General features: G+C 38.2%; 3 protein-coding genes across 6 annotated transcripts in view; 1 reads left to right on the top strand and 2 right to left on the bottom strand.

Annotated features, from left to right (window-relative positions):
* The window catches only part of bmp2k (BMP2 inducible kinase), a 66,709-nt gene extending 56,644 nt beyond the window's left edge, over positions 1 to 10,065 (top strand). For 2 of the 4 annotated variants that reach the window (XM_022664848.2, XM_022664846.2), the window contains exon 16: positions 7,324 to 10,065. In XM_022664848.2, coding sequence (XP_022520569.2) covers positions 7,324 to 8,756 — 1,433 coding nt within the window. In that variant the 3' untranslated portion in view covers positions 8,757 to 10,065. Of the gene's footprint in view, positions 1 to 7,320 lie in introns of all 4 variants that reach the window. The other 2 variants (XM_022664847.2, XM_022664845.2) reach the window with 1 other exon arrangement.
* The window catches only part of LOC125786735 (cyclin-dependent kinase 5 activator 1-like), an 832,135-nt gene that overhangs the window by 386,302 nt on the left and 420,689 nt on the right, over positions 1 to 25,144 (bottom strand). The window lies entirely within an intron of this gene.
* paqr3a (progestin and adipoQ receptor family member IIIa) lies at positions 11,547 to 24,769 on the bottom strand. Its single transcript, XM_022664849.2, has 7 exons — positions 24,576 to 24,769; positions 22,308 to 22,536; positions 21,023 to 21,185; positions 20,008 to 20,163; positions 15,346 to 15,543; positions 14,232 to 14,322; positions 11,547 to 14,137 (listed from the first exon to the last, which is right to left on the bottom strand). The coding sequence occupies exons 2-7, from the start codon at positions 22,493 to 22,495 to the stop codon at positions 13,995 to 13,997; spliced, it is 939 nt and encodes a 312-aa protein (XP_022520570.1). The 5' UTR covers positions 22,496 to 22,536; positions 24,576 to 24,769; the 3' UTR covers positions 11,547 to 13,994.

The raw sequence follows: 25,144 nt of genomic DNA, 5'->3' as shown, positions 1-25,144 counted from the left end.
GGCATATCCAAATTTGCATGTACGCTAGATAAAAAGGGTACGCTGCCATACGGACTGGAGTTCAGTTTACATTTGTTCACTTTGTAAAGGGTCTTGCTTATAGGTTTGAGGGAACAAGTAGTTAGAAAAAGCTGAATTTTTCATGATTTTTTTTTCACTTATTTTACGGTCATCATCTCACAGCTGTTATATGTTCATTATTCTTCTGACATATTCAATGTTCTACTGTTGTCATCTTTGACTTAGTTAACTATAGCTGCTCTGATCCAGTCATTAAAACTGGTTTTGAATGTTTGTAGATTGTCCTACCATGTTCACTAGAAGATAGGTCTCATTCGTGACAGGATGGTTTGAATCTGTCTCTGGTGCACAATGGCTGAAACTAGGGACCCAAAAAGTAGCACAGAATTCATTTTTCTATAATGGAAGCATCTTTTCAGAACATCAACTCTATACTCTTATCCTGCGTTCACACTGGCAGGGGACAAGTCACTTGTGTTGCCTCACGTTTGTTTTTTGGGGCTGTTCACGCGGTCATGAGTGGACTTGTGTCAGTGTGACCGGTTAGCATGCTAGAATGCTACCTATCGAGCCATCCACTCAAGTATAGGTCTCTGCAGCTCGGAGTAGTGGGCGTGTTGAAAGGTATGGGCGTGTCGAAAGGTGTAGGCGTGTCGAAAGGTTGTGTACGCAATAGAGTGGGCGTGTCAAAACTTTACTGCCGAAAAGGATTAAAGACACTTATAATAATGACAGCTCCACCAATTTTTACCCGATTTACACACGGTTTGGTTTGTTACAAACAGCAGAGATGTAGTAATGATTCAGGATGCTGTCACACATTACAAATATGTGCTGAAATACTTTATATTATGTTCTTTAACAAAGACAGACAAATGGTATGGCATATTAATAAGTGTATAAATTAATTAATTTTATATTTATATGTACATAGACACATGCAAACACACACACACACACACACACATATATATATATATATTAAGTGAATAAATTCATTAATTTAATATATATATATATATATATATATATATATATATATATTAAATTAATGAAGTTATTCACTTATTAATATGCCATACCATATGTCTGTCTTTGTTAAAGAGTATAATAAGTATTTAAGCATGAAAGCACGTGTTTGTAATGTGTGACAGCGTCCTGAAACATTACTACATCTCTGCTGTTTGTAACAAACCAAACCTTGTGTAAATCGGGTACAAATTGGTAGAGTTGTGAATATTATAGGTTTATTAAACTCCTTTCTCAGTGTAAATAAATACACTGGGGGCGCTCCAAAATGGCAGCCACGCTGAAACGTCAGCTCCAATAGACCAATAGACGACCACCTTTCGACACGCCCACACCTTTCAACACGCCCACTACTCAGAGCTGCAGAGACCCATGTCTCCATCCACTACTGGAAATTTCTTCCAAGTTTTATTTTTCTCCAAATTGCCCCTGAATTTGAGCAAGGATACATCATATAAAAATGAAAAGAGCAAATGATCCTCTTTTTCATGGTCAGAAAAAAACTGCAGAGCATATGTTGTGAATCTTGGACCCCCTTGTCTGTGATTTGTTCAGAGTATTTGTTCGGCCATTCGGTGTAGAATGTAATAATTTGAATCATTTGAAAGTTGAGAAAATCTCAATCGCTCTCTTTTTTCGCTCTGTCATTTTGTCATTTGCCACTTATCAACGTCTCACTGCTATAAAAAAATATATATATATCTTGTCCTGCCATAGGAAATGAATGGTCACCCGTCACTCTGTCGTCTGCCAGTGTGAACACAAGGTTACGGTTAATGTGCGGAGATGCCTTATAGGCTAAATATTAATAAACGGATATTAAAGCATATTAAAGTCATTAGATTAACTGTTATTGTTCATTAACCACCCTTTTCTTATATTTCTACTTAACCATTAGTTGAATAAGTTGTTCAAAATGTTCTGTTCTCTTGATACAGAAATGTAAATGTTCATGTATCATAATGTATAACTGAATGTGTTTCTTCACAAAATGCTAATGATAAATAAAAATGTATTGAAAAGCAGTCTATACTTTGGTTATGGTGATTTTTTTTGTAAGGGCTTTTTTTCCTTTTCTTTTTTTTTGGGTTCTTCCAATTTCTACAGAGATTTTCAGTGAGATTTCAATTAAGATTCAACAATTATTCCACACAAGCAAGATGTTCTTAAAGAAGCATGGCTGTCTTTATCTCTACCTCTATACAAAATGTATGCATACAGTTTTATTTTATTTTACATAATTGTGAGTAAAAAAAAAAACCAAATAAACATCTTAATTCAAGCACATCCCTGTTTTTGAGGACAAAGGGATATGAACAAGCCTTGGTCTAGTAGACTAGTATGCTAGTAAACATATGTCGCATTATTAAGCATGAATAATAATCATGTGTTATTGCTCCATGTTGTTTTGGGTCTGCATCTGTAATCCCATTGTTAAGGCTTGATTAAGCAAGTAGAGAGCATCTTAGAAAGCATGCTGGCAACCCAAACAAAACAACATAACCATACATTGGGGGTGGGAGATATGGCATAGATACATCACAATACTAAGAATTAAAAACTGTCATAACATTAAAACCACCTGCCTAATGTTCTGTAGGCCCTACATGGTGCTGCAAAAAAAAAAAAAAAAAACAGTTCCGACTGTCGAGGCGTGGACTCGACAAGACCTTTTAAGGTGTCATCTAGTATCTGGGACCGAGACATTAGCAGCATATTCTTATTTTAAGTTAAGCACCAATGACGCTGGTCCTGGTTTACTGGTCGTCCTTCTTTGGAGCACTTTTGGTAGGTACTGAAACCCAATCACAATTTAGACTGTGTAAAAATGTCCGATTCTTACGGTTGACCATTTTTCCTGCTTCACACACATTATATTTAAGAACGGTTTGCTTACTAATATACCTCATGTACTAATATTAATTATATTAATACTCATGGCCCACCCCTTTATTATTATATTAATTTTACATGTCTGTGGTTTTAATGTTACGACTGATTGATGTACGTATACTGTACAGCTCTAGAAAAAATTAAGAAATCACTTCAATTTCTGAATCAGTTTCTCTGATTTTGCTATTTATAGGTATATGTTTGAGGTAAAAGAACATTGTTGTTTTATTCTATAAACTACTTAAAGAAAACATGTTTATATTCATAAAGTTTTAAGAGTTCAGAAATCAATATTTGCTGGAATAACCCTGGTATTTAATCACAGTTTTCATGCATCTTGGCATGTTCTCCTCCACCAGTCTTGCACACTGCTTTTGGATAACTTTCTGCCACTCCTGATGCAAAAATTCAAGCAGTTTAGTTTGGTTTAATGGCTTGTGATCATCCATCTTCCTCTTGATTATAATCCAGAGGTTTTCAATTTGGTAAAATCAAAGAAACTCATCATTTTTAAGTGGTCACATTTTTTTTTCAGAGCTGTATTATGATATTGATTTTCTGTGTGGTGCAGTGAACAAGATTTTAATAATTCTGCACTAAATCTGCTCCTAAAAGTCATATTTCCTACCAGTAAAATCAGGAGAGCCTCATCTATTCCAAATTTAGAATCCATGATGGCTGCAGTTCACATCAACAGTAGTAAAATCTGTTAAAGCTACAGTTTAGTAGCACTTTTATACAGTACCAGTCTGAAGTTTGGATACACCTTCTTATTAAATGTTTTCCTATTTTCCAAACCAAAATACTCTGTGAAGCATTTAGGTTATATTTTAACACCATTTGCAATAAAACTCTGGTAAATTATAGTCAGACCACTTGTGGTAAACTCCAAGACTGAAATATCTGAGAATACTCTGGTAAAGTGTTTACATGCACTAAGAAATCTGATTACTGAGGTAAAATCTAGCTTTGTATATCATATATTTCTTAAACTGATTTTTAGACCTTTTGCCCAATCCTGTTTCTCTCTTGTACCCCTCCCTTTTTAATGACAGTTTTCATGCATCTTGGCATGTTCTCCTCCACCAGTCTTACACACTGCTTTTGGATAACTTTATGCCACTCCTGGTGCAAAAATCCAAGCAGTTCAGTTTGGTTTGATGGCTTGTGATCATCCATTTTCCTCTTGATTATATTCCAGAGATTTTTAGTGGAGCGCTAAAGTTCAGCAACCTAGCTTCTGCTGATTTAACTAGTTAACTTTAGGTTTTATCATATGTCTTTAAAAAGAGAGCAGGTGCTGCAGCAATTCATTATTATTGTCTATTCCCTATTCCTGAAATAAGCTTTTATTTAATTTTATTTTTTCGTTCCACATTAAATGCTGAAGTGTCTGACATATGTCGCCATTGCCATTTAAGGTGGAATGGTAGAGTTAGCAAGTTAGCAGCTGAGATAAAATACTAGCAATTTTTTATGCTTGTTATGAACACAATAGCCATAACACATTGAATCTACAGATTAAACTATTGTAATATAGTGGATATCTTAATTTTTTAGCAATGAAAATAATTTATTTATGGGTTTCATTGGATGCCTGTGCTTCCATCCTGCCAGTGATTCTTCATACACATCTGTTTTGAGTGTGCCTGTGATCTGAAAAATCTCAGGGTCAAGGGTCATGTATGCCCAACATTTTACTTTAACGCCGAGTGGTCGGACCAAGGGGTAAAATGGGATTGGGCCTGAGAAACTGCTGCTTAATTAATTAATGCTGTTTGCATTTATATGTGAATAATCAGATAAATAAACTGATTATGAACAGATTTCTAAGTGCATAAATACGCTCAGTATTACATTAAATAGTAATATAATAGTACCTAGTCTTGCCATACATGTTCTTTGTAATTAAAATAAAAGAAAGCGAAATGAAAATACAGTTATCTAAATCCCCATTGAAAGCACTGAAAAGTACATACCTTAAATACACTCCTTTTTTTGCATACCATAACAGCATAGTGGTGGTTCATAATTAATTTTCATATAATATATAGACATAGAGAGCACAGCCTCAGCTGAGCATCTGTTGACCTAGGATAAGGGGTCTTGTGTAATCCACTGTGTGGACATGTGGCTTCAGCAGCAGCAGCACCCTGATTTAACACGCTGTGCTCCAGTGTTAAAGGCCTCCTGTAGATCCTCATGCTCCGAGGGCTTAATATAACCATTACATGTTATCTGCGCCTTTACAAGAGAAGCCATCAGAGCGCAATCAGACAGCCCTGAGAAATCAGCACTCTTCAGATCTTCTTATCTGATTAAAGGTGGTGAGGGCGCTGTTTTCTACAATCTGTCTGTCATTAGACAGGTTGTAATGTAATGTACAGCTCTGGAAAACATTAAGAGACCACTTCAGTTTCTGAATCAGTTTCTCTGATTTTGCTTTTTATATATATATATTTGAGTAAAATGATACTGATAACTGATACTGAAAAAACTGATAACATTTCTCCAAATAAATATATTGTAATTTATTTGCAAAAAATGAGAAATAACAATAAAGATGCAGAGCTTTCAGACCTCAAATAATGCAAAGAAACAAGTTCATATTCATAAAGTTTTAAGAATTCAAAAATCAATATTTGGTGGAATAACCCTGCTTTAATCACAGTTTTCATGCATCTTGGCATGTTCTCCTCCACTAGTCTTACACACTGCTTTTGAATAACTTTATGCCACTCCTGGTGCAAAAAAAAAAAATCTAGCAGTTCAGCTTGGTTTGATTGCTTGTGATCATCCATCTTCATCTTGATTATATTCCAGAGATTTTAGATTTGGTAAAATCAAAGAAAAACATCCTTTTTAATTGCTCTCTTATTTTTTCCAGAGCTGCATTGTATGTACAGGTTAAATGGCCCGCTAGCTTTAATTTTTAATACAAACTGATCATCTTCACTTATTACATCTGATTACACACTTTTCTCTGTACCCCCCTCTAGCTCGCCTTTTCGAAACTTCCTCGTACACAACACACAGTTTGGCTAACCCTTTGTCTGGTGGTGCCAGTTTGGAGGGTTTAGATGGTAACAGATTTGCAGCTCTGCCTGCGCAGCATGGGGTATGGCTTCAACCAGCTATACTGAGGAACAGGAACGAGGGGAGAAGTTTGTACAAACTATTTCCGTCATTATATATACAGGCATGTGCAAACGTTTGGGCACCCCGGTCGTGACACATTTTATTGATTTCAGATCCTCTATGAGAAAACAGACGTAACCATGGTGTGCACAGATTGAGAGAGAGAGAGGGATGGAGAGAAAAAATCAGTTTGTCTCTGTTGGCGCAAAAAACTTGCATCTCCGAAATGAAAACTTACTGTAACGTTAATGTAGAACAGTATTATTTTAAAGCTGATGTCTGTAAATTTTGGGTTTTGGGGGATTTAGGGCTCTCTCTGGTGAGAATGGGTAATTGCACTGAGCATGCAGAAAAATCATTTTAAACTGGGCGGGTGTGATGCGGTCTCCTTTCAGAGCAGATGAATCCGATTCCAGGTTATGTTCAGTCAGAGAGAGAGAGCGCTCAGTCAGAAACTTCACTTCAACTACACACTTTGTTTTTACTATGAGTAAATGAGCTACTGAGCTCTGAGTTTCCCCTTCTGAAGTCTCCATTGCTCCACCAGCCGCTCGCATTTAGTAAAACTGAGCCGGATCCTCTTTCAGAGGCTGTACGTGTGGCGTAAGTACGTAAAGATGCATGACGTGGCTAAAAGAACTCCTGCAAAAAGCAACCCGAGACCAATGAATATATTAGGCTTAGCAGGGATGGGCGTTCCAGCACGCTGGAACCATTAAACACAATATTTTATCCCTTCTACACTCAGAAATGCTCCTGCTTTCAGTTTAGAAACAAAATACAGACTGCTACTTTAACTAAGAGACTTGACTGGAAAAGAACAGTTTTTTGACCATATGAGTTCTGTAATTCTGTCTCATTTTGCCTTCTGTTTGATTAGTTCTCAATATATTAGGCTTTGTTTGGCTTCTAAAAAATACAAGATGTCATCAAGGTTGTACCTAGTAAAATATAAATTGCACACTCTGGTAATCCAGCATCATTACACAACAGAACAAAACAGTAATCATGTTCTCAGTCTTCAGCCGCCCCCCCTTTTACTGGCTTTTCATTATTATCCTTAAACCCTTTCCCATATTAAGACATGGTCCATCTGTACAAATACCCTTTCTAGAAGGAGACAATACTGCATTTTTAAAAAGGGATATTAAAGGAATTGTTGCATTCACTTGGCATTTTGTGCAAATTGTGTGAAAATCTATCTTAAACTTCTCTTCATCTTTTGTATCCTGTTTCCAGCAGGATCTGCCGCGCACACACCAGAGCAGCCATCCGAAGAGTCCAGCATCTCCACTGCTGGAATAGTCGCTTTGGAAGAAGCTGTGCAACTGTCTGCCAAGGAACAGAAACCTACGAAGAAGAGCAGCTCATCCGGCCCAACAGCTCACAAAACCGGCGAGGAATCGGACAGCGACTTCGAGTCTGACCCTCCCTCGCCCAAGAGCAGTGAAGATGAGGAGGTGGAGGAGGATGAAGGCCTCAACAGTGAGCCTGAAGACACAGAGCCAGAGAACCTTGGGCAGAGACCTCTGCTCATGGACTCTGAGGAAGAGGCTGAAGAAGAGGAAGACAAACACAGCTCAGATTCCGACTGTGACCAGAGGAAAGAGAAAGCCTGTGCTGCAGGGAGAATGCTGGGTGACGAGGTTTCAGCTTTTGCAAAGGGAAATGCCAGAGGTGAATCTGGAACAAGTCTGATCACCCCTCCCGATTCACCCGGCGCCGTGCCCTTGCCAAGTGCAAGTGAAGTGGATGCGTTTGGCGCCGTGCCCTTTGTTGGCAGTGGTCAGCCCAGAGCTTCACCACCAGAGAGTGTCGATGTTTTTGCCAAGGCTCCTTTCAGGCAGGCGAGCCAGGAAAACACCATGGAGGAGTTTGATGTTTTCACCAAAGCTCCCTTCAGCAGGAACCTCTCCAGGTCCAGCAGGAGCGGCGATGCTCCCAGTGGCCAGACGCCACCTATCTCCCCGGCCAGTGTAGACGTGTTTGGCTTCTCGCCCTTCCAGCCCGGCCACACGGAACAGACCTCCAGAAGCCAGGAGGACATCTTTGGCCAAGTGCCTTTTGAGGAGGCACAAAGCCCCCAACAGCAGCAGAAACTGAAGCAGCGCAGCCTCCAGAAGCTCTCCTCGCGGCAGAGACGCACAAAGCAGGAGGTCACCGGTGGAAACGGAAAGCGCCACCACGGTACACCGACTAGCGGGAGAAAGAGCAACAAGCCCAGCTTCCGCACCCCCGAGCGGGTACGACGGCACAAGAAGGTGGGCAGAAGGGATTCACAAAGTAGCAACGAGTTTCTCAGTGCCTCCAAGGAGAACATCAGCATCACAATGGGAGAAGTTATAGAGAAGGGAACGGCTTTGCCGTCTGAAGAGGCCATATTGGATCCGTTTGGCGCCAAGCCTTTCCATCCGCAAGACGGCAGCGTTCGGCAAGGTCAACAAGGACAACACGGGCAACACCAAGGCCTCGGAGACAACAAAAGCAGCGACATCAACACAGCCAACGGCAGATCCCGGACTGGTTCTTTACAAGCCGCGTTCGATGGGAACCCGATGGATGATTTTGGGGCTGTGCCCTTCACAGAAATGGTCGTCCACGGTGGGTCTCAGCAGACCCCTCAAATGGATCTCCTCGACCCTTTCGGAGCCGCACCTTTTCCCTCAAAGCATTGAATGTCTCGTCTTCCGGTGCACACAGAGTGCACTTAAGCGCATATGCTGCTACTTTATGCAAAGTCAACGCGACCACCCTTTGAATTTTTACATTTACTAGATGGCAGCTGTTGTGTAATGTGCTCTCAGTGTGCGTCAGCCAGTCAGTTTCACAGTTTCAACAAATCATGGGCCTTGTTTTAGTGTAAAACCAACTTTTACAGCTTTTAAAACTATTTTAATACCTTAATAACTTGACTTTGGAGTAACTCGTTTTCCCTGAACTTGACTTGAACCTGTGTATGGATGTTGTTGGGTTTTTTCCATTGACTTTTTATGCATTACATTTAGTCTTTTTAGCCTTTTTATGCTGCATCACAAACGTGCTCTGAGAAAAACATTAGCGAAAGCCGACAATACGCTATCCTTTGTTTTTTTTTTTTTTGTATTTTATTAGAATACAGATTTAGCAGAGTACTGAATCTTTTGTGCGTGCTCAATCACGGACCACCCACTTGTCAGTGGTTCTTAGGTAGCGTAGGTTGTTGCTTCCCGCGTGATCTACTAGATAGGTCAGTTTCACACCACATTGCCTTATATGGGTATGCTCCACCCTGCTTTACTGTACCTCAAAAACACAAATGCCTGTTGTGGTGCATTTGTGTCAAAAGAGAATCATTTCAGCGTAGGCCTTCTCCACTCTTACTTTAAGTACCATTTTCTATGCATAATTCAGCAGTTTAAGTGCATTCGGTTCATAGACTTTGTAGCTGTGGCCATTTTTGTCTCCAAAAATAATACTAAAAAAAAAACTTAAAAAGGGATTTACTTTAAGTTGATAATCAATCACATGAGGTCTGATTAACCTTTTGTGTGACTGGTGCTGCACAACATCTCATTAAGTCAATTTTTATTATTCTTATTCTTAGCCCCTTATTTAAAATAACGTAATCCACACTTTTAAACTACAGTTATAATTAGGTACCGTCTTTCTTTATAATGGGAACAAATGTAAAGAATGTACTCAAAACTCTTCAGTTTTCAGTTGTACAGCATGAAGCAGCCTAAGTGGAGATAAATAATTAAACTGGAAATCAAGATAAATCCACAGTGATAGTGATTTAAACTAGAGTGTACGTTTGGGACAAGGTTAAGTCTTATAGCACTTGGAAAACCATCATGTTTGACTAAAGCAATTTTTTTACAGGTTGAACTTTTTAACACTGCAATACTTACTGTCTTTCTTTTCTGTTACTTTCTTTTAATTTGATTTGTTGTGCTACGCTGCTCTCTAACAATGCAATAAAATACTGAACTTTTTTTTTTGGAATCTCTTGGTCTTAGTTTAATCTTATTAAAGAATCAAAAAAATCTGAAAATACATTGAAGCAAAAGACTTTCCAGACTTTACAGAATAAAAAATTGTAAAATATTTTAAGAAGAGAACCAGAAACAGTGTCTTATTATTATATTAACAATGAAAATAACTTAAGATATTCTGTTCTGCACAGGATTAAATAATAACCACAGAAATGGTATTGACTGAAAACACTCAACTTTAAAGGAGAACTTTGGTGTGAAATGACTTGGGGTTTAGTAAAACATGATAATGTATATAAACATTTGTCAAATAGCTCACCTTCGTTCTCTGCCAGCATTCTAAAATACAGCGTTTTTAGCTTTTATGCTCCCAACAGGCTTATAAAGCTAGTGATAGGGGCATAGAGTTGCCTATGCAAAGAAAGGATGATCATTTTTACACCATTAACAAGCTTAGAGTAGCTCTAAAATTAATTGGTAGAATTCTGAGTCCTCACATTTAAAATCAGGCACTTAGAACTTTAAAAGTGCACATATAGTTTAGTAAAAATGTGGTTTATACACACAGTACCTTGTGGAAGTTCTCTGCATGAACTCTAGAGATATCTGAATCACACTGAATTCATTTTGCTATCTGCTATCATGGTAGGACAGCAATATGCCCCTATCACTAGCATTATAAGACTGTTGGGAGCTTAGGTTTAAAGTGCTGTATTTCAGAATGCTGGGGGTGAATATAGGTGGGCTATTCAACAAAAGTTTGTACTCGTCATCATGTTTCACTACAACACAAGTCCATTCCAAACTGGAGTTCTCCTTTAAAGTTCTATAGCTGTACATAGTAAAAGACAGACAGCACAGCAATATGAAAGGTCAAAATGACTGTGTTGTATTGACTGTCTCACATCTCAGTGAGTGTTATAGCTTATCTTATGTCCTACAAACACCAGACCAGAATCACATTGTTAGTACCAACCACCTAGTTTAGCTATAAGAACTTTTATGTAACAGACATATTCTGCATTGCACTTTGTGATCTACAGATCAGCACTAAGCCTAAATCCTGGTACTGGAGACACACCCTGCCCCGCACATGTTTTTTTTTTTTTTTTTTTTTAGCTTTCCTGTTTTAAAACACCCACTTTACCCCTGAAAAGACTTGTCTAATTAACTGGGGGTGAGTTTCTCAAAAACAATAGATCTTATCTTAGCGAATACCAAACCAAGTTGCAAAAAATGTTCAGGGGAAACAGACAAGTCAATTGTGCAAAGGTTTCCCAAAGATATGCCTTGATTATTAAACCTTAGAAATGTTGGTGTTAAAAACGATTTCTGAAATCTGACAGGCTGAGGAATACTACAGTTGTTCTAACATACATATAACCACAAAAATGAGTGTTTATTGTGCTGTAGAAGTGGATCAGACAAAGACTGTCATAAAAATTCTCATAAGCTCTGGAAAAAATTGAGAGACCACTTTAGTGTCGGAACTAGTTTCTCTGATTTAGTTATTTATAGGTACATGTTTGAGTAAAATTAACATTGTTGTTTTATTCTATAAACTATGGACATTTTTCGCAAATTCAATGCAAAGAAAACAAGTTCATATTCATAAAGAGTTCAGAAATTAATAGTTGGTTGTTTTAATCAGTTTTCATGCATCTTGGCATGTTCTCCTCCACCAGTCTTACACACTGCTTTTGGATAAATTAATGTCACTCCTGGTGCAAAAATCCATCTTCCTCTTGATTATATTCCAGAGGTTTACAATTTGGTAAAATCAAAGAAACTCATCATTTTTAAGTGGTCTCTTATTTTTTTCCAGAGCTGTATATTCCTAATCCATTTCTCTTTTGAACCCTTGTTTTTATGCAAAATCCTCCACCTAAAAAAACGGGACAACAGAGGGATAGGGCCAAGGGGTGAAATTGGATTGGGCCTAAATTGTCAGAAGTACCTGCTCGCCTGCATTGCATTGTCCTTGAAAATGCAAGGCTTGGATGGAGCTGCTCAGCCATGGAAACCCATTCCATGAAGATCTCTACGCTCTATTGTTCTTGAACTAATCTGAAGGCCACATGAAGTTTGGAGGTCTGTAGTCACAGACTCTCTGTTTGGCAGGAAGTTGGTGACCCCTGCAAATTGTTCACTTCAGCATCTGCTGACCTCGCTCTGATATTTTACACTGACAGAGCGAGTTGCTTTAAGTCCCAGTGGCTTTATATTGACAGTTTACTATGGAATATTTAGTAGTGAGTCTGCATGCCTAGGTTATTGGTTGTATATACCTGTGGCCATGGAAGTGATTGGAACCAGAGTTTTGCAATTTAGTAACAGAAGAGTTTAGGAAGAGCTTAAATACTAGTAATAAAGCACATAGTGATACACACTTTTGGTAAACTCACCCCCGATTACTTGTATCAGGTATTTTGGGAGAAGGAAAGCAATATATGTGCAGGGCAAGGTGCTTCATTTAACATAAAAAAATTATGGCATTTAGCTGATGCTCTTATCCAGAGCAACTAACAGGATTATTTTTTTTTTACAGGTCAATGTAGTGTAAGCTAGGAGGAGTGTTGCACGAGGACTCACAGTATAGTTACCATATTTTTCACAATATAATGTGCACTTAAAATATAAGGTGCTTTTTTTAATGAATTACAGTTTAGTTTACTTAGCTTACTTTTATTTAACTAAAATTACCCCCCCCCCACCACAACCACCCAGCAGCGAGAACTGCAGAACATGGTGATGCCCCTGTTCCTTACTAGTGTCACGTAATGCACTTTATAATCCAGTGCACCTTATGCATGAAAATAGACCAGAAAATAGACGTTTATTGATAGTGCACCTTATAATCCAGTGCGCCTTATAGTGCGAAAAATATGGTATCGTAGGATAACAGCTTTTAATCAGTATTCCCCAGACTGGGACTTAAACCACAGTGTCTCACATGATGTGGTAGCTCACTAGCAGGAGAGGTTTTCTCCACTGCGCCACATCAACCTCCCTCCAGGTTTTGACCAGGATTGAAGAACACAGTTCTACTTAAGGTATGATACTGACATTATTTTGAAAGCACAGGTTCCAAACTATTAAACTTTATAACTAAAGTTATACTAGACATAATAAACACACACATACTTCTAGACTTTTGGTAGGAGTGGCCTTGATGATGACGGTGTTTGTATTCAAAATCTGTTGCAGTATCAAAATCTTTGGTACGCTCATCATCGCAGTGGATGGAATCCAAAAATAGCACTGAATAGTTAGCAAACGGGTCACATATCAAAAGCTTTAGAAATTAACATTCTTTTTATGAAGGTATTTGAAGGTATTTTGAGAACCATCTGACATTTAGAAATCTACAGACTGGCTGGTTTGCTAGTTGCTGGGAAACAATACTGGAAAGATACTTTACTTTCTTAAAACACTGACCAACACTGACATAAGCCTGAGGTGAAAAATGATACTGTCTACAGATGAATTCATAGCACAAGAACCCAAGTAGAAGATTCCAACCTGTTGGAAATTCATTTTCCCTTTAAAAAAAAAAAAGCTCCCCATCCCAACAATGTCCAATACAGTAGTGCATCCTCCTCTGATGCACGTTAATACCAAAACATTTCAACTTAAATGGCTAGGCACTATAATATTTACAGAATAACAAATCAGTCCAGTAACTGTTGATTTATGATGGGGAAAAGTCAATACATTTGGGTTTCACTACAGACCTTTATAGTGCAAAAACTCAGCCTGTAAATCATGAGTCATGATCAAAGTTTGCACTGAATGTAGATCTCCACTGAAAACCCAGCCACAGTGACTGACTGGGTAAGACAATCAGTGCATTTACTAAAAGATGTCGCTTGTGATTTACTGAGAAATCACCCAGGCTCCTCACAGCAACGCCAGTTCTCCACATCCATCCATGAAGCCCTACGCATGTCGAGGATAGTCAGGGCAGGGGTGCTCTTGCCGGTAGCTTGTAATAAATAACGCAGACTGATGCCACCAGTAGAACAGGAACACCACCAGAATGTGCCAGATCTGGTGGCTGGAGCCCACATAGTTCAACTGACCTTTAAGATAAAAGAGCAGTAGAGCATTAATTAGCTTGGCTTAAATGTGAAGAGACCAAAATCCTACAAAAAGTGCCTCCTCTTCTAATTTTACCTGGAAAGTAACGTTCAGGAACCTTGGAGACATAGAATACGAAGGCAGCTGCGGCGAGGAAGTACATTATCAGCACTCGGGGAACAAAGTTCTAAAAAAAACACGAAACAGTGGGATACAAAAAACAGGGGTTTACAAAAATCAATTGCATGCATTGCTGAATATTCAATTTCTTTAAAAGTGATTAATCTATTGATCTAATTCAACAGCAGTCCAGAAAATTGGTTCCAACAGTCACAGGTATTTCAAAAAGTGCAACAAGGAGCCAAGCAAAGGAGGCTACTCTTCTCTGAAGGAGTTAAAAGCTTCAGCAGCTGAGATTGGAGAGATACTCTGCCTACAACCACTGTGGTCTGTGTTCTTCACCAGTCAAAGCTTTATGGCTTCATGAAGAGGAGCAAAGAGGAGGTAAATCTCGACTACAGTTCACCCAAAAGCTTATGGGAGAATCCAGGGTCAACTGGAAGAAGAAGGTTCTTGCCACAAACACCAAAATCACACTTGCTGTGAAGCTTGGTGGCGGCGGCATCTATTTAACTCCTTCAGAGTAGATAGAAAATGTGCTCTAGGCAGATTTACATTTACACTGCCCCATTTCTTGCATTTGTTAAGGATAAATTTAACTGGTAAGCAGGGAATGTTCAGTGAATTTTGACTTTTATTATCCATCCCCGGACTTATACTCTTTGTAAAATGTTCTCCGATATTTGTAGTCAAGATATATACGATTAATCAAGTCACGATTAACCAAGATCAGGCAGGTGTCTTTATAATACATCGCTTGAGACATTAACTGTCCTTACCTGACCATTGCACTATTAAAAAGACTACTAAGCACCAACTGTCTGGATTATCTGGTGAATATGCAATCACTAAGTTTATATTCATTACTTTGAGGGGAAAAAAATCTCCTCATTGTGGTATTAAATCTTTTATCGGCCAATTCTTGCTAAAAGAGAAATAAAACTAAACAAATGGAGTGAATACTTTTTTATAGGCACTCTAGTTCCATTACAAAGCCATCACAGAAGTGTGCCTCAAATCAATCAATATACATTTTAGTGTGTAAAATGACTATTTTGATAGATGAGATGATTGTGAAGCTCAGTCCTACCTGTACGATGGCAGAGCTGAAACCTCCACTGAGCCAAATCCAGTGAAAGGTAGGGATGAGGCCATACGCCGCTACCGAGAAGAACATGATCGATCGCAACTTCTGCCAGTTCTTGGTCAGGTAATGAGGGTGTATCTGGGCAAAGAACACGCCCAATGTCATCGCCAACACTGTGACTAGATACACCTGCCGCCAGTACTGTGGGTGGGGGGAAAGAAACCAGAGATTAGAGGGCAATAGAGAACAACAAGTACAGTGTTGGGTCTATAAATATTTGGACAGTGGATGCCACCGCCCTGGATTTATAATGAAATGAAGGAGATACAATTAAAATGTAGTGGACTTTCAGGTTTAATTGAATAGGTTACACAAAAATATCCTACCAATTGGAAGCATTTTTCTACAAAGCCTCCTCATATCAGGCACAAATGTAATATAAAAAAAGGAACTATATAAATAAAATAAAAAAATAAAACGATCATGTATCGTTTGACTTGCCTGAAGTCTGAAACCTATGGACATTACTAAACACTTCTTTTTGATGCTTTGCCAGGCTTCTACTGCAGCTAGCTGTATTAATTTGTTGTTGGTTTGTGAGTCTTTCTATTAATGGTATTAATTATTTGCCCCTTTTGGTGAACCCTCTGTTTGGAAATCTTTCTGTGATCATCTCCCACTGTTGTCTTCCATGGATGTCCAGGTCTTTTTTGAGTTCCTGAGATCACCACTGTGCTCTTTCTTGTTTTAATCACTCCTAACATCTCTGCTATCTTTCTGAAGGCTTTCTTCTTTTATCGGGATAATGATGTTATGTTTTACCTGCATTGAGAGCGTTTTTTATCGCATGTTATGGGTTTCGAACGCAATTTTATTTCAATTTGCCGTCTGTATTGTTTATTTGTTCAAGAATCATTTCCATCAATACGATTCCACATAAGTCCACACAAGGTAAATAAGGTGACGATAATATGGAATATAATCTTAATACTACACCAAAGCCTAAATAAACTTCCTTGTGTGCTGGATAGATAAAGTGAGAGAGAGAGAGCAAGGGAGAGGAAAAAAAGAGAGAAAGAAAACAGTCTCTCTTTCTCTTGGGGGACTTGGCTGATTGAGTAGTCACCCAAAAAGCAAAGCTAAACACTTGGCAGGGGGAGAGTGGAGATGGCTCACCCACGTGTGAATGTCATATGGTGGGGAACAGGAGTGACGGAGTGGGTCCACGAACGCGGCCATCTGCTTTGGGCTGGAGCAGATTTCCGCCGCATTCTGGGGCACAATAAGCCAGCACTTCCAATATGTGGAGGGGTGGGGGGAGGAGGGACGGAGAGCGCAAAACGACACGGCCAATCGCAGTGGCGCACCGCAAAGAGCAAGTGGGAGTTGAGGGACAAGAGCTAGCTGCCTGCGTCGGATGTTCTGGATCCAAGTTTCTCCGAAAGCTTCTCTCGTTGTTTGTCTGAGACAAAGAAGACACTGTTCTCGGCCAAATATGTTTAGTCAAGTAATCAGAAGTGAAATTCTAAAGAGGATGCTATGCGGCTAGCTTTCGACCAATACGCCGCTACTGTACCTGGAGCCAAAAGCTGAAAGCATGTTAACTTATTGTTGTGTGCAGACTGAAAGCCCAGGAAAGGTTTGAGACACTGTTTCACAATAAACTAACCTCACAACACGATACACAATACGAGCTCTACAAAAACCCGGCACCCACGGCATCCCACACAAGTGTTTCCTCCCACGAAAGGTGAACTCTTGCTCTGTATCTGTTGCACAGGTAGCATATGCCCACAACAAAAGCAGGCCTACCATCTGCTGCTAGGCCGCTATGGGACGGCGCTCCTCAGGCCAACTAATTAATCTACCCCTGTCTGAATCTCACCCCACACACACACACGCAGGCACACTCACACGGGCATGCACGCAAACCCATGCACACACATATGCCACAGGCAGACTGTAAACACACATCTTTTCACGTCAATCACACGGGACGATTTACTTCCACCTGAATGGTAATTAGCCTAAATGCTGAATGGACTAGCTATCACGCTAAGGCTTGCTAAGAAATCAGTGTGCACAGCTACAGAAACATCAGGCCCTTCTGAGGCAGATCTTGGACCCTATTTACACCTGGCCTTTTCAGGTTTAACAACTTGAATCTGTAAGATAATTAAACCACAGCTAAAAAAAAAAATCAAATGCATCTCAAACCTTGTGTTAGTGAGACTAACACTAACACAAGGTATAGCTGTTTTACTGGCACTGAAATCATGGGATAGTAGTATGTGAAATGATCAGGAAGCGTTAACTGATGAAATGCATCTACACAACTATATAAATTGTGAGGCATGATAACAATCTCACAAAAATCATATCCTCAGAGAGTTCTTTGTCATGAAATGCCAGGTTGAAAACCAGTGACTAGCATTACAGTGTGTGAAAGCAATACCCCAAAATTTAACACACTCACTCCCCATTGACAACTGGCAAATTAAAATGCCTAATGGGGCAATATTTGGCTATTTTCACTTAGGGGTTTACTCACTTTTGTTGACAGCAGTTTAGACATTAATGGCTGCGAGTTGAGTTGTTTTAAGGCATACCAAATTTACACAGTTACATGAGCTGTACACTGACAACTTTACATTGTATTGAATTGTGTCATATCTTCAGTGTTGTCCCATGAAAAGATATAATAAAATATTTACAAAAATGTGAGGTAGTGCTGGGCAGTATACCCGTTCATTCAGTATACCGCAGGGGGAACTAGAACCAGTATGCATTTCTCTCATACCAACATACCGCTAGATGCCGCTAGGTGCTGTGGAGCGCCGTGTGGAACTGCACAGTCAGAGAAGCACACGTAGCCGCGTGGAGTCAAACGCTCGTCTAGGGTGTTTTTATCACAGTAACATAGAGCAGTAACTACAACCCTTTTAAATATAATAATACTGTAGCTTAAAGGATGATTTAATTGTATTGGTTAACTGGAGAAAGAAGGGAACTGTGGCTGAGTTTAATACTGTAATGCCTCTAATGGCTTCAGGAATAACATATAGTAAATTTATATTAAACTTATGTCTTACTTGTGAAATAGAACTTTTGAGAAATATGTCTTAGAATACTTAAACTTGGAGTATTTTATGTCCATTTATATTGTTTATGAAAGTATTAAAAATATTTTAAATATTTTGTAAAGGAAGGTGTGTTAAAGTTGATGGAGTATCTCTTTTTAAAGTCTATTGTTTAAATTCTTCAGCTGTTTTTTCTGATAATAAAGTCTGATTTCTTTATATATTGTTTAATTTTGTGGGACAAAGTAAAACCTATACTAATCAAAGCCTTAGTGTTTGATATTATATGTACTCCTAACAGTACAGTAACTCCTTATTATTAAACTCCTTATTATTTATTAAAGCCCAGTCTTGCAAAAAATAATAATTAAAAAAATATATAAAAATACCGTGATATACCGTGAAACCGTCAGAATCTTGAAAATACCGTGATATGCATTTTTGGCAATGTAAGGAGTGTATACTCACTTTTGTGAAATAATGTATCATGTGAGTGAGATTTAACTGATAGTGGATGCCAGGCAGAAAGAAGCTATTGAAAGTTTCTGTCTACACAGTATGACACGTACCAAGAAATCATCATAGGAGGCATCTCAGGGTATTTTTTCTTCATTTATTACTTGAATATCTTGTAATATAGAGTATCATACATAAAATACCTAAAAAATACATTAAAATACATTAAAAATAAGTAAGTAATAAGTAATGTTGCAACAAAAATCTACCTCAAAACTACAGTTATAGCATGTTTTGCGCATGCATATACACAACAAATATTTAAAAGTGAATATTCTTGTTTTTAATAATGCCGCAATATCATGATATGGATTTTTTTTTCTTATAGTGTCGCAATGTTTGGAGATATTATTGTGCACAATACGATATGGTATCAGTTTTTTCCTGTGCTGTGCTAAAGACTTTACATGATTCCTCCACGATTATCTTTCTCACGGAAACTGATCATACCCAACTATATACAGACTGAGGAGGACTTTCAGTTGCACTGGGAAGGGTTTGATTATTAAATGTGTCTTAGAATTAAAGCACACAAATGGAGGCAGGACTGCATAGAGACTCATACGTGATAAAGCAGCAGATGTGGACAGCATGGTGTTGGTGGAGTGGGCAGGCAGGGTTGATAGATTTTTTTTGGCAGTCACAAGAATGCATACAACAACCATATTGTGACATGTTATGCATTTGGTTTGTTTAGATGCCATTGATTTGTACTGTTTTTATACTTTATATGATCTGTGCCAGAATTCATTTAGAAATATGTTCACCTGTTCAGGTGATCTCGACACACTTGCTTGGTGCGTACAAGAGTTTGAAAATAACAGCAACAGTTTTAGCACCTGGGTTCCTGGGTTTTAACCGAGTCGATAAACACACTATTGTTCTGATGCTCAATCAGCTCTACAGGCTGGTGAAGGTTACTAGACTTGAACATATATAAGAAACTTGGAGCAGCAGCAAAAATCTATATGAATAACTCTGCACACAGTGATACTCAAAAAGCCTGAAATGACCAAGTGAAAATGTTGTTTTGGTAAACTGATACAAACCTACATAAACTGATACGTACGTTATTGCAGTAGAAGGCATAGAACACGCCCAGAACATAGCAGCCCAATGTTCCAATGGAGATCCCAGCATAGTCCAGAGCCATCCAGCGTCGACTGGTCTTTTCAGAGCGGTGACAACAGAATAAGTGATAGCCCACTGAACACAGCATGCACACCTAAAAAGATGAGGAATTGAGAAATGAGAAATATGAGAATATAAGTTGCATTTACACCTCAGGGTTAATGTCAAAAGATTAATGAAAAAGAAACTTAACAGACTGACTTGATGTTTGCAAACAAGCGCCCACCCAGTCTCGAATTTCACTTAAAGTCAGAAGAGATCGCCCACAATTCTATGCTTTCATTTCAAATGTGAAATCTTTGAGTTGCGTAAGGTTCAGTCTTGAGCCTACTTATCTTACCCGCAGCTCCATCACCGATGTACTGCTTGTTTTATTTTTTTTCTTCTGAATGTTTGGCATGATTTTCGAAGTGTAGGTTCTGGGAATTAGCAGAGTATCTGCGCTACATCCGTATGCTCGAGAGAGAAGCTGCCAAAGTAGGGGGCTGCTATTTTCCTTCCTTCTACAAATACTAAATATATAACGGTAACACTAGCAAATACACACATTAGATTAGAAGACTTCAAACGTTAATACACTGAATACACATAACTGCTTACGCTTTGATTCTGACCACATGCCAGACAAGCGTACATGTTTTGAAAGCCTCCATTAGTCTTAATGCTAAACTAAATGTATTTATTGCAGTACAGTGGGACTCTAATGAATATAGCCAAAGCTGTCACTTTCTCACTTATTTATTTGCATAATTTATGTCCACCTCAAGCTTCTCACAGCTTCGACTTCACTGTCACTGTAATGCTTTAATATTTTTGCCCCTAAATGTTTTGACATGATCTTCAAAGTGTAGGTTCCCTTTAACTCTTTCTCTAAACAATGATAAGCATAGGACACTTGTATAACTCAGTAAAACTACATAATGTGATTTTTTAATACATGAAAAAGGACAAACCTGGAAGCAGAAGAGTCCTATAGAGTAGATAACATAGTCTTCTCTGGACGCTCCAAGCACAGGTAGCACAGACACCATGTCATACACCCCCAGCGAGAAGAACAAGAAGAAGCCTAGCAGATGACTCCAGATGTTCACAGTCTCATTGGAAAGCATAAAAATACTAGAAAGAGAACATTAACACCAGTGTAAGTGAGAATTATTATTTTCTACCATTATTGTAGAGGTGCTCAAGATTGGTTCTGGGTATGTACCTACCACCCTGCAGAGTTAAACCTTAATCTAACACAGCTGGTGAAAGAACAGTGATGATCCAGGTGATGAGGACCATGAAGGGTCTCTGTACATTAAAGTTAGAGTATGTGTATTGAAACTGAATTATGCAGGGTAGTAGGGGTGTGACGAAATCTTGTGGCACGAGATCTCGCGAGATTAAAACGTGACGATATTTCTCGTCAGGCTTAAACCTGTCCCGCGGGAAAAAAAAAACAGTTAAGTATGGACTTTTTAAGAGGGATCTGGCAACCCAGTAGCGATAGCGATAGAGTGTGGTGGCTGAGCAGTGAGAGCAGCTCTCAGCAGAAGGGGAAAATTCAGGCATTTGCATAGAAGATGCTTCTGCTACTTTTAAGTTGTATGTCTGGCTGCATTTTGGCTCCAGTGGAAACAATAAATGGTAACAGAGTGACCAACAAGACACAAACCATAAATAAATACTGTAAGTAAATCGTACACATGACTGTTTCAAAGGCAGTTGTACTAATCCCTTAGCTCTGTACTGTTCTGTCTCGGTTTGCACTTCAAGCATAGTCTTAATATGACTGGTTATGGTTATGCATAGTTAAATTATAAGAGATTTAGAAGAAAAAAACACAAACCATAGTCTTAATATGACTGGTTGTGGTTATGCATAGTTAAATTACAAGAGATTTAGGAGAAAAAAAACAAACCACAGGCTTCATATGACTGGTTATGGTTTGCACTTATTGCTTGCACTATATTAGACTTAAAATTATTATTATTTTATTCTTATTTCTATTTCTTATAGAATCAATGTGTGAGAGAAACCAGTCCGTTAAGATTGCGTTATATGATTTTGTCAAATAAAACTCTAGTTTTCAAACCTTTTTTCATTTTTGATGTTTTCTTCAATTTTTTTTTTTTAAATCTCTTCTCGTTTCGTTCTCGTGAACCCAGTATCGTGTCTTGTATCATGATATTATAAGAAATACCCATCCCAGGCTTGGGCTACTCAGACATTTCTCTGTTATGCTGTAACACTTACCTCTTAATGCACAGTCTGGACGTCAAGTATGCTCTGTATCCATCTGTAATGTAAGGGTTCTCCCTCAGAAAGGCCGGTACCTGCTCATACGTATACAGGCGTATTCCTCTGGGTACAAGTACGGGCCAGTACTGGTAACTACCCAGTTCTATGTACTGTGTACTCTTCAGCACCTTGGCTGAAGGCATGGTGGCTTTACACAGTCTCAAGCATAAAGCAGTAACAGCAGCTACAAAACACAAAGATAGAAAGTATTAGGATTAGTCATCATCAAACTGAGAACATTTCCAGTCAGTGTCCACACAGTAGTAAACTTAACAAAAACATTTACAGTAGAACTCCAGAAAACCATATGTTATACCAATATGAGACTCAACTGGGTGTGTTGGTTAGATATCCTCTATATCTTAATTATCTAGGTTATCTAGATGAGGTTAGTTAGCTTCATAATTAACTTCACCATAAAGTAATGCTTAACACATAAGAGCCAAGATCCATTTCTGTATACTGATACTAATTTAAAAATCAAATCAGATAAATTCAGTGAGCAGATCATTTATGTTTGTTCTTTATTGTGGGAACATGACTGCAAATGTGTTAAGGTTAAAATAATGTTGCAACACAAGTAACGTAATTTATTAAAATTCCCTAACTATAATTAACATTTTGTTCTAGAAATCAGGTATATGGACCAGAAAAACACTAATTTAAGCATGGTTAAATGGTTGGACCAGACCTGTGGACGCAAATAATACACTTTTAAAATGATCTAGTTTTATTTACAGCACTAACTCAGCATTCCTACCTTCTTTAAATAAGGTGAGCACATTCACACACAGTCCTGTGATGCTCTTGAGGTGTTCAATGTATGTAACTTAGGACAGAGTACAGAGTGCTGTAAGGAACTTTACACAGCTTTTAAAGGGTCTGTGACATACATATCACCATGGGATCTTTTAGGTTAATTAGTTATCTAGCTTAGCTAACTTCATAAATAACTTCTCCATAAAGTAATGCTTAACAAGACGTATTTCTGAATATTAAAACGAATTTCAAAATTTAAGATAAATACAGTGAGCAGATCATGTTTGTTTGTTTTTTATTGCTGGCACATGTGAAGAACTAACCCAGCACTCCTACATTCTGTAAATATTAAGGATGTTGAGTATGTGTCACTGACTTCAAGAGTTAAAGTAAAGGACAGTGCTGTAAGAAACTTTACACAGTTTTTAAAGGGTATGTGACCATGTTTTTTTTCCACAACACTAACCCAGCATTCCTACATTCTGTTAATAAGGTGAGATTAACAAACACACATTCACACACGGTCCAGTGATTCTCTTGGGATGTTCAGTATATGTAACTTAGGAACTTTGAGTTAAAGTAAAGGACAGAGTGCTGTAGGGAACTTTAAACAGCTTTTAAAGGGTCCGTGACTTGTATATCACCATGGGTTATTTTGGGTTAATTGGTTATCTAGCTTAGCTAGCTTCATAAATAATTTTTAGAAGGAGCTTTATAAGGATGTTCAGTATGCATCACTGAGGGACATTATGAGTTAAAGTAAAAGAGTGCTGTAGGAAACTTTACACAGTTTTTAAAGGATCTGCGACCAAGGGTTTTTTTTGGGGGTTAAGCTTACCCACAAAAACAAGCACAGCTAACAACTAGGTACCTAACTAAATTCAATTAACCTAGCTAGATTACATGACATACATGAGTTAAATAAACACAAAATATAAACCCTGGCAAAAACCTGTTGCTTACGTAACTTAGTTAACTCAATGATTTATTACTTAGCTAGCTAGCTAATTAACAAAACAACAGTGACAAATATCTTGAAAGAGCAATAAAGTTAACTTATCTTAGATAAGTTAGATAATTAATAAACCCCCAAACCGGCTAGCTATGTTAGATAATGCTAGCTACCAACCACGGCCAGATTAACTTAAATTTCCGCACAAAAATAGCTTTACTTTGACATATATTTAAAGAAATGACAGAAACCCTGTGTTATTATTGTTTATTCCAACTCAAAAATAATAAAATTCATCAAACTCTGGCCAATAACCGGTAAATTAGCTTACCTAGCTTAGCATATCTAGCATTAGCTACGTTAATTAGCCTAGCGAGCTAATGCTAATATCTTAACTCCGTTTATACATAGAAACCACATAAAATAGCTAAGCTAGCGTTAGCCTCTTAGCAAGCCGCCCCCAGTCTCACTCAGACAGAACACACGGTAGATAAATAACTTATTATACTCACCATTTAATCAGCCGAAAGTTTCTACTGAGCAGCTCATGAGTGTTTTGGGAAATACTGGCTCATTAGCAGCGACCCGGTGCTGCTTCATGTCCCATCCTGATAACCTGTTAGCCCGCTAATCTGTTACACAGCTAACCGGCTAATCCAGCTGGGTCTGACTGTAGCAGCAGCTACTCCACCCCTCCCGGACCGGTGAGCTACAGCGGCGCCTCGGAGTGACTGAGTGATATTTTTGTTTTTTATTATTTAACTAGTTAATTAGCAGTCAACTAGTTAAATAACTAGACAGAAAACAAACATATATATTTTTAATTATTCTGTAAATTTACCCTTTTCTTTTTCAGTATGAAAATAAGGTTTATACTGTAAAAGGGGAAATTTCTTAATTTTATTAATTATTTTTTTTTTCCATCGATTATTTATTACTTATTTCTTGACTAATTTTTCTTCTATCCCATTAATTACTAAATCCCTCTCCACCAACATTTAATCTTTCTCTTATTTTCTATCCGTACCTTTTTCCGTTATTAATTTTATTCATTTTTTTCCTCCATCGATTATTTATTACT

Source organism: Astyanax mexicanus, chromosome 22 (genome assembly GCF_023375975.1).
Source record: "Astyanax mexicanus isolate ESR-SI-001 chromosome 22, AstMex3_surface, whole genome shotgun sequence".
Taxonomy (NCBI): Eukaryota; Metazoa; Chordata; class Actinopteri; order Characiformes; family Acestrorhamphidae; genus Astyanax; species Astyanax mexicanus.
The sequence above is the reverse complement of the archived record's forward strand: the minus strand, read 5'-3'. Positions and strand labels throughout refer to the sequence as shown.